Source organism: Enhydra lutris, unplaced genomic scaffold, assembly GCF_002288905.1.
Source record: "Enhydra lutris kenyoni isolate GAN:26980312 unplaced genomic scaffold, ASM228890v2 scaffoldscaffold1, whole genome shotgun sequence".
NCBI lineage: Eukaryota > Metazoa > Chordata > Mammalia > Carnivora > Mustelidae > Enhydra > Enhydra lutris.
Window position 1 is genome coordinate 56,310,063 of NW_019154085.1, and position 16,737 is coordinate 56,326,799.

Genomic DNA, 16,737 nt, shown 5'->3' on the forward strand with positions numbered 1-16,737 from the left:
TTGCCTTACAGTTAAGTTTTATACATTTCTTCTGTGAAGTACAACGTAGCCTATTAGAAAATGGTGCCCTCCCCCATGTGTTGAATTCTGTGAAGTGAGGAATCTGAAAATATGTTATAAAATTGTCAGAGGAGTTTAGGAGATGACCTCCTCACCAGCAGTGTCTGGGCTACGTGCTGCCTGTGGCTGGCTCGGCCCCAGCAGGCCCCAGCAGAAGTGCTAAAGCCCCATTCATGGCAGCCTTTATCACCCCCCCTTCTGTGTCTCAACCCACTCTTTCTTCCATCTTCTCTCCCTTCCCCCGTCTTTGCATCAAAATAAACCTTCAGGGACTTGTTTTTCATCCTTAGCTCCCAGGTCTCTCCCTTGGTCATCAGTCCTCTGATACCTTTCCCCTGAAACAATGCTTTTCAAGTGTCTTTTACACATGAAACCCTGTTTCCAACAGAAACATACAGTGTGGCCCCGTCCTGAGAACAGATGAGTGTGGAGCCACTCTGGGTGAGTTGGGGTGGGGACCTGGCAGCCTGCTGCCAATCCTCCTCTCCCCACACCTCACACGGCTGCCCCTGAGAGAGTCCAGTGAAAACTCCAGAAAATAGGTAGCACAACCTCCCTAGATTAAAACCATTTTATATAGAAACTTCTGGCCAATTCTGTCAGAATGCAGGGAGAAATAGCCCCACCTGAGGAACTGAAGTTCATCTCAGAAGCACCCTCAGTGTATGCTGCACTCTTGACTAGAACCCATCTCTTGTTTGCCACGTGATAATTATAGAAGTAGAGGTCTATAATGGTCGACAGAACAAGCTTTCAGAGACAAATCAAGGTCTTTACTTTTACTGATCACAAATTGTCTACCTCCCTCCCATTTGGAGCCTAGCTAGATGAACCACTGCCGAGGCTAAGGTCCTCTGGTGATGGTGAGCTAACCCACCCCAAAGGGTAGGAGCAAGAAAAGGGCAAAAGACCTTGAGAAACAAGGGTAAGACCATATAGCCAGGTCCAGAAGTCAAAGCCAAGGGTAAGAGGAGAGCAACCAGGCACAGGGCAGAGCAGAACCCCTTCGCAGACCAGAGCCCAAGCATCAGCCTCCATCAGCGACCTCTCTCTCTGCAGCGTGGATAGGGCAGGGTGATGTGCATGGAAGGGGCGGTCCTCTCTCCACTCAGAGTATCAGTTTACTATCTGCAGTTCTGGCTCTATGCTTGTACTTCTCCTTCCTCCAAAGGAAGAGCTCCTGTCAGCTCTCACACCTCCCTCCTTTGTAGAGGGCCCAGCAGTTTCTCCAGGCCTCGGAAAGGCTGAGCGGACAGTCTGCTGTTACCGGGCGGGCACTGGAGCAGCAGTTCTCCCCACATTCTTTTTTTTTTTTTTTTTTAAAGATTTTATTTATTTATTTGACAGAGATCACAAGTAGGCAGAAAGGCAGGCAGAGAGAGGAGGAAGCAGGCTCCCCACTGAGCAGAGAGCCCGATGCGGGGCTCGATCCCAGGACCCTGAGATCATGACCTGAGCTGAAGGCAGGGGCTTTAACCCACTGAGCAACCCAGGCGCCCTCTCCTCACATTTTTGATCGGTCATGTTCACAAGCCTCACACACTTCCATGGAAATTAGCAGATTTGCCCGCTCCTTCCCCTCCACAGGGCCTCAAGCGTTTCTGTGTGTTGATAATTCTAAAAGCACTGTATGGGCTTTTAAGTGTCTTGTCAGGGAGCTACCAGGAGTGCAGGGCTCAGAAGGAACCTCAGCACCAAATGCGCCACCTCTCCTTGCCCCTCCTTTTCCTTGGGGAAATGCAGTAATGTGAAAATGACGTAGAGTTTGCTCTAATTTCTAAAAGGATAATTCCTAGAAAATATGTGTGCTGTAACAATAATTTTTAACCCACCTCATCGTTAAGACAGAAATGAAGATGCTCTAATATGCTTACAATTTAAATACCCCTCTAATAAGCTACGTTTAAAGTCTGTCATCTGGGCAATCCTGATACAAATTACAATATGAGGGATTTAATGTCTTGTTAGTCTCACCTGTATCTAAAAGAGAATAGCAGTAACTTGGACATGGTAATAAAACTCTTAATGTGGAAATAAAAGTGTTTAAACCTTATCCTAATGAGGGAGACGAAGCAAATGGAACTGCAGTGTACGTTATGTATGTTACTGCAAGCATATTTAAGCTTGAGCTTCCCAGGAGCAAAAGTAGAAAAAGGAAGCATGATACACAGAAATGTGTCAGCCTTTTGAGAAAGAGAAATTGTTTCCAAGTACGAAATTCTAAAAATTGTTTATCACACAGAACATTGAATGTAAGGGATGATGCACGACAGCTTTACGACAATCACAGGTGCATTAAATTCATGACCCTTGATTGGATTGTGCCCCTCCCCCTCCAAGAGTAGCTCTAATTTGCTTTGCAGAACCACAGTCATCTTGTCTGGTAGCACATAGGCTCTAAAACTTAAGAGAAGGACTCTTAGCGCTTTGTAATACGCTGCCAGAAGCTCACATGTGTTCACTCAACATTTATTAGAGGTCCATCCCCTGCCTAGTTGCAAATTCAGGCCATAGGTTAGATTTGGAACAGACTGAGTTCACATCACTTCGGGCTAATATGTTTGTTTTATTCCTGAACCTGCAGGATCTCTATCTGATGGTTTGATTTTTTTTTTAATCTCATTTTTTAGGAGTTCTTTGGAATTTATCTTCATGTGATGCTGTAAAGATGACAATCATTCGAGATGCGCTCTCAACCTTAACAAACACTGTGATCGTTCCACATTCTGGATGGAATAACTCTTCTTTTGATGATGATCATAAAATTAAATTTCAGACGTCACTCGTTCTACGTAATACTACAGGTTGCCTGAGGTAAATTCTTTATTTCTTCTTTCCAATTAATTATTTGATTAAATAACATGTGTCATGGGTGAGTTGATTTTAGAAGGATTTATTTCATCTTATAAACACTTACCTACCTTTCTAAGTTTGCTTCAAAATTTAGGCCACTGGACTCTTATCCTGTGAGGAAAACACCATGAGCACAGACTAGTGGCCTGAAAGACATTATCTGATAAATGACTCTTCTGTGGATTAGTAAAAAGGGCCCTTTCAGTTTGAAATTACTGCCAAAATTCCAGTGTTTTCTACTTAACAGCATTTTCCTGGTTATCACATCCTGACTACTAATGTGTTTGCAGCCTGGTTTTTGTTTAAATTCAAAATGTGATGGTTAAGACTTTCCTGCTTTTTAAAAGCTGCAAAAAAAAGGTGTGTGGTTTAAACAATTACTGGGTTTGAGTTTATAAATAAATGAAAATGAGCCCAAATACTATTTTAAGTCATTATCTTTAGCACGTGAAACTCATAAGGGCTCCTTTAAGTGTGGACAGGCGTGCTTATTGTTTACCGTTAATACTCATCAGCTCAGCTTCTACCCAGTGTCCCAAGCGTACAGTGCTCTGGGAACTTGAAGCAGAAGCCTTGGGACAGAGTGGCATGGTGACACTGAGAAGCAGCCTGGCTTCCCGCGCCACTCTGAGCCTCAGTCTCCTCATCTTTAGAATAGGCATTAAAATACCATCTCACATTTGTGAAGAAACAGCTCATATAAAGTGCTTAGTGTAGTGGCTGACACACAGTGGGCACTAGCTAACATTTAAGCATCCCTGTAACAGCTTGAAAGATGGGGAGGAAGCCTGGGTTGCTGCTCTGAGGCAGCACTATTATGACAAGTGACTGTCAGCCTCCTTGCTGTGGGTAGATGACAAGAATCAGGATCCTGGGAAACAGGCCAGCTCCCTAACTCAGAGGCCTGCATCAGAGGACAGATTATATTACCTCCCGATGGTCTGTGAAAGGAACATCTTATCCTTTCTCTGCTCCTGGATCCAGGGAGGCTGTGATCACTCCTTGGCCAGCCTGCCAGCTTTCCAGAGACAGGACACAGCAGTCCAACTCCCACAGTGGCTCCGGGCTATAACCATTTTTGGTGCACACCCCCTGTGTGAAATCAGTGATGAACAAGACAGGTCCCTGCTTTGAGAGAACCGTATTCTATTGAAAACTAACAAGAAAATAACAGTAGGTGCCATGGTGATGTAAGAGTCATTAGGAGATTATTTTCATGGTCAGGTGGCCCCTCACAAGAGGTGAAGTTAAAGTCTAGATCAGAAATACGTCTAGGAGCTGCTCATTGGAGGATGGGGTGGGGTCAGGAGGACGCATGTTCTTAGCAAAGGGAACAGGTAATGGAATGGCTTGGAGACAAAAATGGGCTCAAGGCTGGAGCTTAATGGGTGAGGCACAGAGTGGTACCAGATTATGTAAGATTTTTGAAGTCAGAGGAAGGAGTTTATAGTTTATTCCAGATGTCTCAGGAAACTGTCAGAGGGTTTTAATCTTGGAAGTAGTGGGACTGGATCCTGGCTTCAGTGTGAGACTGAACAGGGCAGCAGCGGAAGAAATAGGAGGCTGAGGCTGTTGCAGCAATCCAGGCAGACCACGGCAGTGGCCTAGACCAGGGGCTGGAGCAAGGCAGGAAATAGGGGTATTTTTGTGGAGGGAGAGCTAATACCTAAATCTTCGGCTGGATCAACTGGGAGCACAGGAAGAAGAAAGGGTGGAGGGATGAGCTGTTGAGCGTTTTGACCATGTCCATCTGAGATGTCTAATTAGCTCTCCATGTGCTGATGCCAGGAAAGCAGTGGATGAAGGAGCCTGGAGTTTTAGAGAGCGGTCAGCCTAAAGGTAAATGTTTGGGAGTCTTGCCTGGGCCTGCAGGTTGGCTTAAAGCCAAGGGACAGAAGGAGAACACCCATGAGAATGTAAAGATAAAGACAAGAAGGGACCAAGGTAGTCCTGGGCACTCCAGAGGGACCCACCAGCAAAAGAGACTGAGAAGAAAAGGCAGCAAGATGGGAGGAAAACTAAAGAGGTAAAGAGTCCCGGGGGCTTGTAAAGGAATGTAAGACAGCGGCTGTTGAGTGCTGCTGAGAAGTGACACAAGATAGGAGCAGAGGAGGGACCATGGGTGACACTCTCTGGCCCCAGAAAAATAAAGATGAAAAGAAAAATCATTCCAAAACCCCCTTATTTGGGGCGCCTGGGTGGCTCAGTGGGTTAAGCCTCTGCCTTCGGCTCAGGTCATGATCTCAGGGTCCTGGGATCAAGCCCCACATCGGGCTCTCTGCTCAGCGGGGAGCATGCTTCCCTCTCACTCTCTGCCTGCCTCTCTGCCGACTTGTGATCTCTATCTCTCTGTGTCAAATAAATAAAAAATCTTTTAAAAAAAAAAAAAACCCTTATTTGGCCTAAGTTTTTACAAAATCTCAGACTTAGCCTAGAACTCTTGTTAATAAGATATAAAATTGATTCCTTAAAATTTTAGTGTCAATTCATGAAGGCAAACTGATATCAAAAGTTTCAGTATGGGGGCCCCTGGCTGGCTCGGTTGGTACAGCATGCAACTCTGGATCTCAGGATTGGGAGTTCATTCCTACACTGGGTATAGAGATTATTTTAAAAATAAAATCTTTAAAAAGAAAAAAGTTTCAATATGGATGAGACCTAAAACAATTTTCAGGGCTTTTTATATTTGGGGAAAAAATGAGGAAAATTGTACCATAAGCAAATGTCCATATTTAACATGAATGGTTATACAAGAAATGACATTTCATCTGTTCATTCAGGAAGCATTTATGACCACCTACCACAGGCAAAACATTATAATAGATGCAGGGACTGCCAGTCGTGGTGGCCCAGGGTGGGAGCAGAGCATGTCTAGAAATAACAACCATGGTTAACAGACACTGCAGGCCCTTTGCTAATTCTTTTATAAGGAGTGTTGCCTCCTCACACGACCCTGTGAGGTGGTCAGTATTATTCTCCCCTTTTTACATATGAGGAGAATGGACCTCAAAACCATTTTTAAGAGGTTAAAAAGTGGTTTATCATAGGAGGGATACAGAGTTTCAGATGGCCCTGCTCCCTTCTGTTTGAGTGGATAATGAGGGGTTAGTCACTGGGAGTTCTCAGGGTCTCCTCACACAGGATCTACATGGCTGCTGTCTGCCATCCGGCCCCTCAGACGGTCAGGTAGGGCTCCATGGCTAAGGAGTGAGTTGTTCATCTCAGCAGCTTCCATGTGTCTCTGCCCATTCAGGAACCTCAGCTCCGCAGGGGAGGAAGCCAGGAAGCAAATGCGCTCCTGTGAGGGGCTGGTGGACTCGCTGCTGTATGTGATCCACACGTGTGTGAACACATCCGATTACGACAGCAAGGTCAGTACTGGCTGGCCACGCGAGGGGCGCGATGGCAGGTGACACAGCTGTCTGACGCTGCTCTTGCATGCCACTGGTTCTTTCTGGAATTCTTGAGCCTTTCGTACTCATTACTCTACACTCCAGATTAAGGGGGGGGGTTTCCTCTTAAAATTACAAATTAACAGGGACATGACAATTTAAGAAAATAGCCTTAAAAACCGTGAAAACTGAGTAACTCCGTGTGGCCAAGGACTGAGCATAGGATGGCAGCCTCCCAACTTTCTTTATGGTTGTCTTGAGCTAATCGTCACTGTGATTGCCTCTGCTGCTATTGCCTCCAGTCATGTGCCCTATGGCTAGAATCCGATCCATCTGTATTTGAGTATCTACTGAATAAACATTCCTAGTCGAGGCGCTATAACCCACCAGCCTCTCTGCCTCTCTGCCTCTCTAGCCCCAGTGCAGGCCATAGCCCCCTACCCCACACCCACTTGGATACTCTTCTCTACACATCCCCAGTCATACCCTTTCATCCCTCCCTCTGTTGCCATGCTGGTTAGTCTGTTCCCAGTAGGTGCCCCTTCTGCTCCCCTCCTGTTTTCCCCATCCTTGCCCCAGCACAGAGCCTTCTACTCATCATTTTTTTAGCTGTGACAACCACCTAGGATCTGCCCCAGGAGCAGGGGCTGAGGAAGGTGGCAAGAAACAGGAAGGAGGGACTAAAGGTGTCAGGATTTCCAAGGTAGGCCAGATACTTGCTTTTCAGGACAGGCTAGATGAAAGGCCATAAGTAAGCCTTGTGTCATAAATGTGGCTCTGAGAGAGAAAAGAATGATGAGTGGTAGGCTCAGGGAGAAGATAGGGGAAAAGTTCAAAGTGATGGCCAGGTTTTTGTTTGAACCTCATTGAACCAGAAGATCTGTAGATGAAATTGAGAGGAGTAAGCAAGTGGAAGGAGAGCTTCCCGGGAAAGGGGTGAGCTTGGCTTTAGGTGCTCTCAATGAAGTGACAGCCCCCCAGTCAGAGGTGTGATACAGACCTTAAGAAGCAAAAGACCACATACAGAAGGCAGAATGGCACAAAGAGATCATGGAACTTTCCGAAGAGGGAGGGGAGAGTTCGGAGATGGATGGAAAGGCCAAAGTCAAGACTTGGGGGGAGGGCCTTCTCCAGAGATGGGGTTGCTCACACCTCTTGTCATGGGGAAGACTTCGAGTGGCAAGAAGGAGTGAGGTTCTGGCAACTTAGGTGCCTCTCTGCCCTCTGCAGCAACCCCGAAGCAGAAACGCTGGGCATTTTCTCTTCCAGAGCCTTGCACATTTTAATCAGCACGAAATCAGATCCACAGACATAGCAGGGACAGATCTGCACTCTGTCATTTGGGTATCCCACAAAAATTGTAGAATCATCGTTCTTTCCCTAGATTGTTTCAGGTTCCCATAAGTAAAAAAGCAGTCTTCTCAGATTCTACATTTACTTAAGCTCACTGCTGCTCAGTACAGAAGCATTTGCAGTAATGTGCTATGATGGTTTTAATTATACGCCGTGTTGGTTTGCAGACTGTGGAGAACTGCGTGTGCACCCTGAGGAACCTGTCCTATCGGCTGGAACTGGAGGTCCCGCAGGCCCGGCTGCTGGGGCTGAGTGAGCTGGATGACTTACTAGGAAAAGAGTCTCCCAGCAAGGATTCGGAGCCAAGCTGCTGGGGGAAGAAAAAGAAAAAGAAAAAGAGAACGCCACAAGAGGATCAAGTTAGCATTTTATTTGACATGAAACTCTAAAGTTTCATTTTTCTAGGAGTAAGAAATCACATATTTGGCAAGAAAAGAAAATTTCTCATTATACAGTTTTTCTACCTAACTATAGCTGAATCCAGCAGAGAGGAATGTTTTCAAGTATTGGAGATTGTGTTCATTTGCTTCCATTTCATATGTGCTCTTTGTCTTTCAGTGGGATGGAGTTGGTCCTATCCCAGGACTGTCAAAGTCCCCCAAAGGGGTTGAGATGCTGTGGCATCCATCAGTGGTAAAACCGTATCTGACTCTTCTAGCAGAAAGTTCCAACCCAGCCACCTTGGAAGGCTCTGCCGGATCTCTCCAGAACCTCTCTGCCGGAAACTGGAAGGTACGATGTCCTCCAGGGGTCCCCACTTCTTTCTATCTGTGCAGCCAGACCAACAAGGACAGTGAAAGGGACACAGTTATTAGGGCAAAAAGGGGAGAGGGGCAATAGCAGTTGACTCTAGGCTCAAAGATGAATGTGACATAGCCCTTCCTGTACAAACTGAAAGCTAGGAGGAAGAAAGTACAGATCAAGTCGGTATAGTGTAGAATATGTGTACTGTAGGGTCTTAAAAAAAGACCTCTAACCCAGCCTGGCAGGTGAGAGAAAGGCAAAGAGGGGAGCCCAGAAGTAGGGAAGGTTTCCTGGAGAGGTGGTGCTGCCCCAGTGGAATCTTTCAAAATGAACGGAAGTAAGCCAGCAGAGTCTGAGGGTGTAGAGGCAGTGATCCAGAGAGAGGGACAGGAGAAGAAAGGCCTTGAGGTGAGAAAAGGACAGCATGGTGGAGACTGCAAGATGGGTGCTGGGCATCAAGGACAGCACAGGCGTGGCCCAGGTTGGACCCAGGCATTGGAGATAGGCCTGGCGGCCAAGCATCAAGAGCTGGGATTTGACCTGCAAAACAGAAGGGCCACTAAAAGGACTCAAGCAGACAGGTGACGCAGATGTGGATACTGTTGGGTCCCTTCTGCCACAGTACAGAAGGTGAATTCAAAGAAGAGGAAAGTAGAGACTAGGATTCGGTGCTGAACATGCCAGAGGCCTAAGTTAGAGCTGAGCTAGGGCAGCGCTTGCAGGGGAGAGGGACCCCTCTTCCTCTCTCACACGCTTACAGAACATACATGTGTGGCAAAAGTTACTGTGTCTCCTTAAAAGTGTGTAATTTCTTTATGAAAACTGAAAGTGGTTTCCTACTGTTACCACTGTAAGAGGTTCTCAAAACTTTATAAACATCATCTGCCAATTTCCCAGAAAATCCTTTTCTGAAATATTTTCAGCCTCTAAACATTTCTTGACAAGCGTATTTTTTTTGTTTCCAGTTTTTATTTAAATTAACACATAGTGTAATATTGGTTTCAGGAGTAGAATTTAGTGATTCATCACTCACATACAACACCCAGTAATCATCACAACAGGTGTTGATCTTAATGCCCATCACCCAGTTAGCCCATCCCTCCACCTCCCCTCCAGCAACCCTCAGTTTGTTCTTTATAGTTGAGAGTCTCTTATAGTTTGCCTACCTCTCTTTTTTTCATCCTTCCCCAATGTTCACCTGTTTGTTTTTTTTAATTCCACATGTGACTGAAATCATATGGTATTTGTCTTTCACTGACTGACTTATTTCGCTTAGCATAATGTATTCTAACTCTATCCACGTCATTGCAAATGGTAAGATTTCACTCCTTATGGCTGAGTAATATTCCATTGTGGCATGTGTATGTATATATGTATATAGAGATACACATCTATATAAACACCATAGCTTTTTAATCTAGTCATCAGCCGATGGACATTTGGGCTCTTTCCATAGTTTGGCTATGTTGATAATGCTGCTATAAATATTGGGGTGCATGTGCCCCTTTGAGTCACTATTTTATGTCCTTCAGGTAAACACCTAGTAGTGCCATCATAGGGTAGCTCTATTTTAAACTTTTTGAGGAACCTCCATACTGTTATTCAGAGTGGCTGCACCAGTTTGCATTCCCACCAACAGTGTAGGAGGGTTCCCCTTTCTCCGCATCCTCACCAATATCTATTGTTTCCCGTGTTGTTAATTTTAGCCATTCTGACAGGTGTGAGGTGGTATCTCATCATGGTTTTGATTTGTATTTCCCTAATGATGAGTGAGGTTGCGCATCTTTTCATATGTCGGCCATTTGTGTGTCTCCTTTGGAAAAATGTCTATTCATGTCCTCTGCCCATTCTTAACTGGATTATTTGTTTTTGGGGATGTTGAGTTCGATGAGTTGTTTATAGATTTTAGATACTGACCCTTTATCAGAGACATCATCTGCAAATATCTTCTCCCATTCCGTAGGTTGCCTCTGAGTTTTCTGACAAGGGTATTTTAGTAGAGTTTTTATAATGCTTGTTTTTGGCTTCTTCCTTCACCACCACCTCCCAAAGGGGGAATCTTTTGGCCACTGTATTGTCCATGAGAGTGAAAAGCATTGCTCAAGCTAGGTGTGGTTTGTTTCATGCAGTCACCTGCTATAATGAATGTATACAAGTTATTTAGGCCTGGTGCTAAGCCAGCATGGTCATTTTGTTATTGTTGCTCTTAAGTAACATGCTAATAGCTCAGCATCTAAGTGCTGGCTCTGGAGTCAGACGCCTTGGTTTTGAATCCTGGCCCTTCCACTTAATAGCTAGGGGCCTTGGATCTTTCCATCCTCAATTTCCTCATCTGTAAAATGGAGATAATACCATGAGGTGGTATACTTCATGAGGTGGTTGTGAGAGTTAAATGAGATAATAAATGTGAAGGACCTAGGACAGTGTATGGCACATAAGTATTTATAAATATTTATGTTGGTGACCCAGTGTTCACATCCAGTTTCTTGTAACCCAAGAGATACATTTGATGACAATAAAAAAGATAGTAATTGAAAGAGATGAGATTTGAGTTGTGTTTAATTTCACCTCTTGAGTCATTTAGTGAATGAAAGTTGGATCGCAAGCTCATTTAAAATATAAATACTATATTAAAATCATTTCAAAAGTATCTAAAATAATAAATCAAAATATTAGAGCCTCATTAAGAAAACAAGATAAACATAGCCCAGATGTTATCAAGTCAGAAGCTATTTTGGGAGTGATGAAAACTATAGTGTCCCCAAAGGGAAACACTCTGGGCTGGGCTGGGCTGGGCTAGGTGGTCTCCGGATGAGAAAGGTGTTGGCTCTGTCCTTGGAGATTTCAGAGAGAGGTTGAGAAAGCTGCCTGGATGCTTTACTCTATAGCAAGTCATGTATTCCATTTCCTTCCCCTCACCCCTCCGCCATAGATTTCATTTGATTTAGAAAATAGAAGTATTTTTTTCATATGAAGAATGTTAATAGGATCTTTGAAATGCATTTTTCCTCTTACTAGTATTATTAAAGTAATCTATTCTGCTGATATTCAAGAAACTGAGTGGTCAACTGTATATTTTAATGTTCAAAATAGTACAAAAGGCTGGCCGATCTTTGTCCTCCTATCTTGACCACAGCAGGAAAGTATTAGATGTTTTATGAGCAACATTTTTCAATTATCCTAAATTTTGAAAAACAGTATACATTGGTAAAAAAAATCAATAAAAACTCAAAACAAGATTAAAGACCCAATTTTCAAATGCTACTTTTTTTTTATTTCCCTGATGACTTAGCTAGCATTCATTTCCAATTCAAATGGTACACACGTTGACTCGCTGAACAGACTTGCCTCATAGCCACAAAAAGAATTTCTTGACTATGAATTAAAAAAAGCAGCAAACTAATCTTGCATAAGAAAGCATTTTGCACACAAATATACTTTTTCACCAGTCTGTATGAATTATGATGCTCAATGTTTCTGGAGAATTCTTTTCTTCTGAGGCAAGGGCTTTTTTTCAGTCAATCTCTTTGAAAGGTTACTGAACTCTAAATATTGTTGCAGAGAATACAGGAAAAGAATGTACTGGTGGAGACAGGTTCTCCTGTCATGTGCACTGATCAGCTACCATCTCTGCCATCCTATTTATAGCCTCTGGACCTGGCATGGGGCCAATTGCAGAGAAGACCCAAGATCCTTCCTTAATCATGTTTCTGTATCTGAGATAGAAAGCAATCACTGCCTTCTCTTTCTGCACAAAAATATATGGCAGATGGTGGTGAGAGATTTTTAGGCTTCAGGATTTCTTTTTTTTTTTTTTTTTAAGATTTTATTTATTTGTCAGAGAGGGAGAGAGAGCGAGCGAGCACAGGCAGACAGAATGGCAGGCAGAGGCAGAGGGAGAAGCAGGCTCCCCGATGAGCAAGGAGTCCGATGTGGGACTCGATCCCAGGACGCTGGGATCATGACCTGAGCCGAAGGCAGCTGCTTAACCAACTGAGCCACCCAGGCGTCCCCAGGATTTCTTTTTAAATCAGTCATCCTTGCCTGTCTTTATCTCTAACTATAGCTTTTTCTTTACTGACACCACAGATTTAATCTCTGATTGAAAAGAAAACATTTAATCATTAGTTTATCTTCTGGAAACATCTTTTTTAGGTGACAGTAACATTTGAGAGTTGAACTGTGTTTTATACTACTGTTGGCTTGTTTTACTCTTTAGTTTGCAGCATACATACGGGCAGCTGTCCGCAAAGAAAAAGGGCTCCCCATCCTTGTAGAACTGCTGAGAATGGATAATGATAGAGTTGTTTCTTCGGTGGCAACTGCCTTGAGGAATATGGCACTAGATGTTCGCAACAAGGAGCTCATAGGTATGTTCTGGTAACAAGGTAAGTTATAAAGAAAAAGTAACTACATTTATAAAACTACCGGTGCCTGGGTGGCTCAGTCAGCCATCAAGACTGAGATCAAGTCTTGATCTCAGCTCAGGACTTGACCTTAGGGTCATGAGTTCAAGCCCCATGTTGGGCTCCACACTGCATGTGGAGCCTACTTAAAAAATAACAATAACCAAAAAAACCTTTTCTTCTGATTTATAAAAATACAACATTTTAAATGATCAGTAGCTGAGTTCTACTCTCTGGTTTTCTGGCATATCTGTGTATCCTTTGTGCTATCTATTGACCATTCCTTTTCAGCAGGAGGCAAGCTCATTAAACATTGATCAGGGAAGGAAAATTTTCAAAAAAGATGGCAATTTCAGTTACACGTTACTACGTTGCTTGATTTGGTGTCTCTATTTCCCAAAAGAGATTCATATCCTGAGCAACAAGAGAAGTTAATTCTCACTTCTGATTTTTGAGACTTATATCTGCTCATTTACCAACACTACCATGTTCTAAATTTAAAAAATAATAACATAAATCGTTTGTAGCTTTTCTCTCTCAGATTTGTGTAACTGTTCATGCTAAGGCAGAACCACTGTCCCAAGGCCGTTTCCACACCAGAGCAGGGACAGGACTAGGCTAAAGCAAGGGAGGCACATAGGATATAAAATGGTAGGAGGCACCCATCCTCAGAGCTGTCCAGGTGTAGGGTTGGCACTTGCATGAACCTGACACTGAGCACGTCTTCAAGTTTGACACCCTCGGCAGCTTGGCATGCTTGCCTCCAAGGCCATTGCCACACTCTCAAGCAGAGTGTAGGGTGAAGATCAGACACTCTCTAGTTGACCTCAAGTGAAACCCCAGATCTGCTTCTCACTGGCTGTGTCCTGTGAGTGAGCCCACTCAGCTTTAAGTCTTTCATCTAAATTTGAAAACTCTTCCTTAACTCTGTGTCTGAAAGGGAGCTGACCACCTTGCTGTCCTTACCACAGATTTGCTGTGCAACTCAAACAAGAGAATGAAGCAGCTCCTTAGAAAATGCTCCCCGCCAGTCCCACAGCTGATGACAGGCTAGGAGAGAGGGAGGGGAGGAATTTGACAGGATCTTATTTGGAATAGTGAATAGGTATTGAACTCGTTAAAATATGCCTGCCCTGGGTGAGGGGGCAGGGGGAGACTAAGAACAAGGGCAGTAATATTTACCTTAAAGAGGATTCACTGTGGCACCTTAAATGAAAGCACCTACACAGGGCCTGGCAGAATTGTTATTTTAAATTATCACCTAGATTAACCTGCTCTTAACACACCATTCCTTTGAGCCAAATTGTCCCCCATGGAGAGAAAAGCAGCCTCTTCCACACCCTTCATACAGTCCAGCTGGTGCCTGTTGCCAGTACGCATACAAGAACTCTTAGTTCCCGCACTTCCTTGAGAAGAATCCTTTAAGTCCCTAAAGAGATTTTTTTGTTGTTGTTTAAGTTATTTAAAAATCTATAGTGTTTGGATTTCTTATAAGAAGCACATATAGTTAGGGAATTCCTAATGCTAAAAAAGAAAGGGTTGACAACATGTGATGACATGTGGCCTATCATTCCACAGCTGGAAGGGGACACAGAGGTGCAGAGATATGGGCCCGCACCACTGAGGGCCAGGACCTCTGGGAAGGACGGAAATGTATGAGAGTCCTGGCTTCTCTCAGTGCATCCCTGTGTTTTCTGTGAAGGTCCTGACGCTCTTGTAAACTTTCACAAGCATTTTCTCTCTCCAGCTATGAGCATATTTTTACCCAACTGGAGCACTCTTAAATGGTTTCATGAATGACTTTCTTGTTTCTCTATAAAGTTCCCTTCTTCCCTGAGGTCTAAGCCCCTCCCAGATTCAGTATTCAACTGTAATTCACTCAGGACTTCTGTTCCTAAGAACCATCCCTTTCTTCATCCCTTTCACTCTCTGTTCATGTCCATCACCAGCACTAGCGATGGACTTTCTTTTCAGAACCATTTTTCACAAGGAAACAAAGTTTTGTCACTCTACAAAAATTACTGCATATACTTGACTTGAGTTGGACCAACCCAGCTATCCAGAGCTGCAGGCTCCAAGGGGACCACCGGGCTCACTCGGAGACAGAGTGAGCTGCCTTACCCCAATCTTAGGGGGCAGCTTAAAGTTGTGCCTTAGCAAAATGACGCCTTGTGTGTCATGGACATTTTGGGTTTTGAGTATTCAAAATCACCAATACTAACTTCCATCTGTTCTGAAAACCACATTTATCTTCTGGCTTATAATGTCAACATTGTTTTTCTGCTATTCACAGCAGTGTTCACTGTGAGTAAACCAGACCCTTCCCTTTGAAATGCTCTAAATTATGCAGTGTGTAGTCAGGGCCTGTCTTCTACTGCTTACCATTGTAATATAAATAGGACTTTAATAAAACACCATTTTGTATCCACTCAATTATTAGCATAGGAAAAAAAAACTAAGAAAATATTTACTTGAGTTTTAGTTCATTTCTTCTGTGTGTCGTGCAATTATTCTAGTTAGACAGTAATTGACATTGAACAAGCTAGAGATATTTTGGTTTTGGATAGAAGAGAAACTGAGTATGTATAAAGAAATGCTTCAATAGCTAGGGGGCTCCTCGGCCTTGTCCTGTCAAGAATTCTGTTATCATTGCATCACCCCTACCAGATAATGTAGCCATCGTTTTAATTCCAAATGTCACTTGTGTCTTGTTAAAAGAAACAATCAATCAGCTGGTATTTACATTCAACTTGATAAAAATGTGTAATGGTACCCAGCTCACACTTAAAGACCCAGAGAGATATAATGAAAAGTATTGTGTGGGAGCTTTACTTGGTCCAGCTTTAAAACTTATTCAAAGGTAACTCTTCAAAAGCTTTAAGAAGAAGTTAAGGTATTTTTGATACATAGGAATTCAATTGAGAATAAAACTATTATCATTTCTTTATTTCTGTTAATGAAAATAGTTCAACTAAATCAACTTGATTGGTATACCCAATTTTATACACTGATTTACATTTTCTTGCAGTGGCTTGCTGTAATGTTTTATACACCAATTATTTCGTCGAATGGCACTGTAGTAAACATTAACTTCCCCCCTTCGGTTATAGTATTTGTCACTTTCTATTTTGCCATGTTATTGTCTTCTGAGGTTCTGTTTTTAAGAGAGAATACACTGTCAGGATCTTTCAATAGCAACAATAACAAAATCCTAGCACCTTCTGAAAGTGGAATGAAATCTTTTGCATTTGGCAGGTAAATATGCCATGCGAGACCTGGTCAACCGGCTTCCTGGTGGCACTGGCCCCAGTGTGCTGTCTGATGAGACCATGGCGGCCATCTGCTGTGCTCTGCATGAGGTCACCAGCAAAAACATGGAGAACGCCAAAGCCCTGGCCGACTCAGGGGGAATAGAGAAGCTGGTGAACATAACCAAGGGAAGAGGAGACAGGCAAGTGCAAGGAGATGAGGAACGAGGCTCTTCTTACTAGGATTGTCCTGTGATAAGGGCCTTTGAGAAGGAAATTTCTATTGGAAAGGATTTATTCCTGCATTTCTTACACAGTCTCCACCAATGAAAACCTGTTTTGTAGAGAAGGGGCATTTGCAGCCATGTGGCCCCTTTTTTGATATTTACTTGGTTCTAACATCCTGACATTCGTTTTGTCTCTAAAGCCATGTTTGCCTTTGCTGACCCTGGAAGAATCAGAAATGCTATGATGAGGAATATCTGAGGGCACCTTCCCTCTCACCTTTGACTACCCGGGCTCTAGGGCCTGTTGTGCAAGAACATCTTTTTTTTTTTTTTTTTATAAACATATATTTTTATCCCCAGGGGTACTCACAGGTCTGTGAATCTCCAGGTTTACACACTTCACAGCACTCACCATAGCACATACCCTCCCCAAAGTCCATAATCCCACCCCCCC

At 43.5% G+C, this 16,737-nt stretch overlaps 1 protein-coding gene across 3 annotated transcripts in view; it reads left to right on the plus strand.

Moving 5' to 3' along the window:
- Positions 1-16,737, plus strand: part of LOC111143594 (plakophilin 4) — a 251,428-nt gene that overhangs the window by 221,412 nt on the left and 13,279 nt on the right. For all 3 annotated transcript variants that reach the window (XM_022497434.1, XM_022497439.1, XM_022497425.1), the window contains exons 12-17: positions 2,691-2,874; positions 6,167-6,284; positions 7,826-8,017; positions 8,217-8,390; positions 12,622-12,772; positions 16,064-16,259. In XM_022497434.1, the coding sequence (XP_022353142.1) occupies positions 2,691-2,874; positions 6,167-6,284; positions 7,826-8,017; positions 8,217-8,390; positions 12,622-12,772; positions 16,064-16,259 (1,015 nt within the window). The remainder of the gene's footprint in view (positions 1-2,690; positions 2,875-6,166; positions 6,285-7,825; positions 8,018-8,216; positions 8,391-12,621; positions 12,773-16,063; positions 16,260-16,737) is intronic.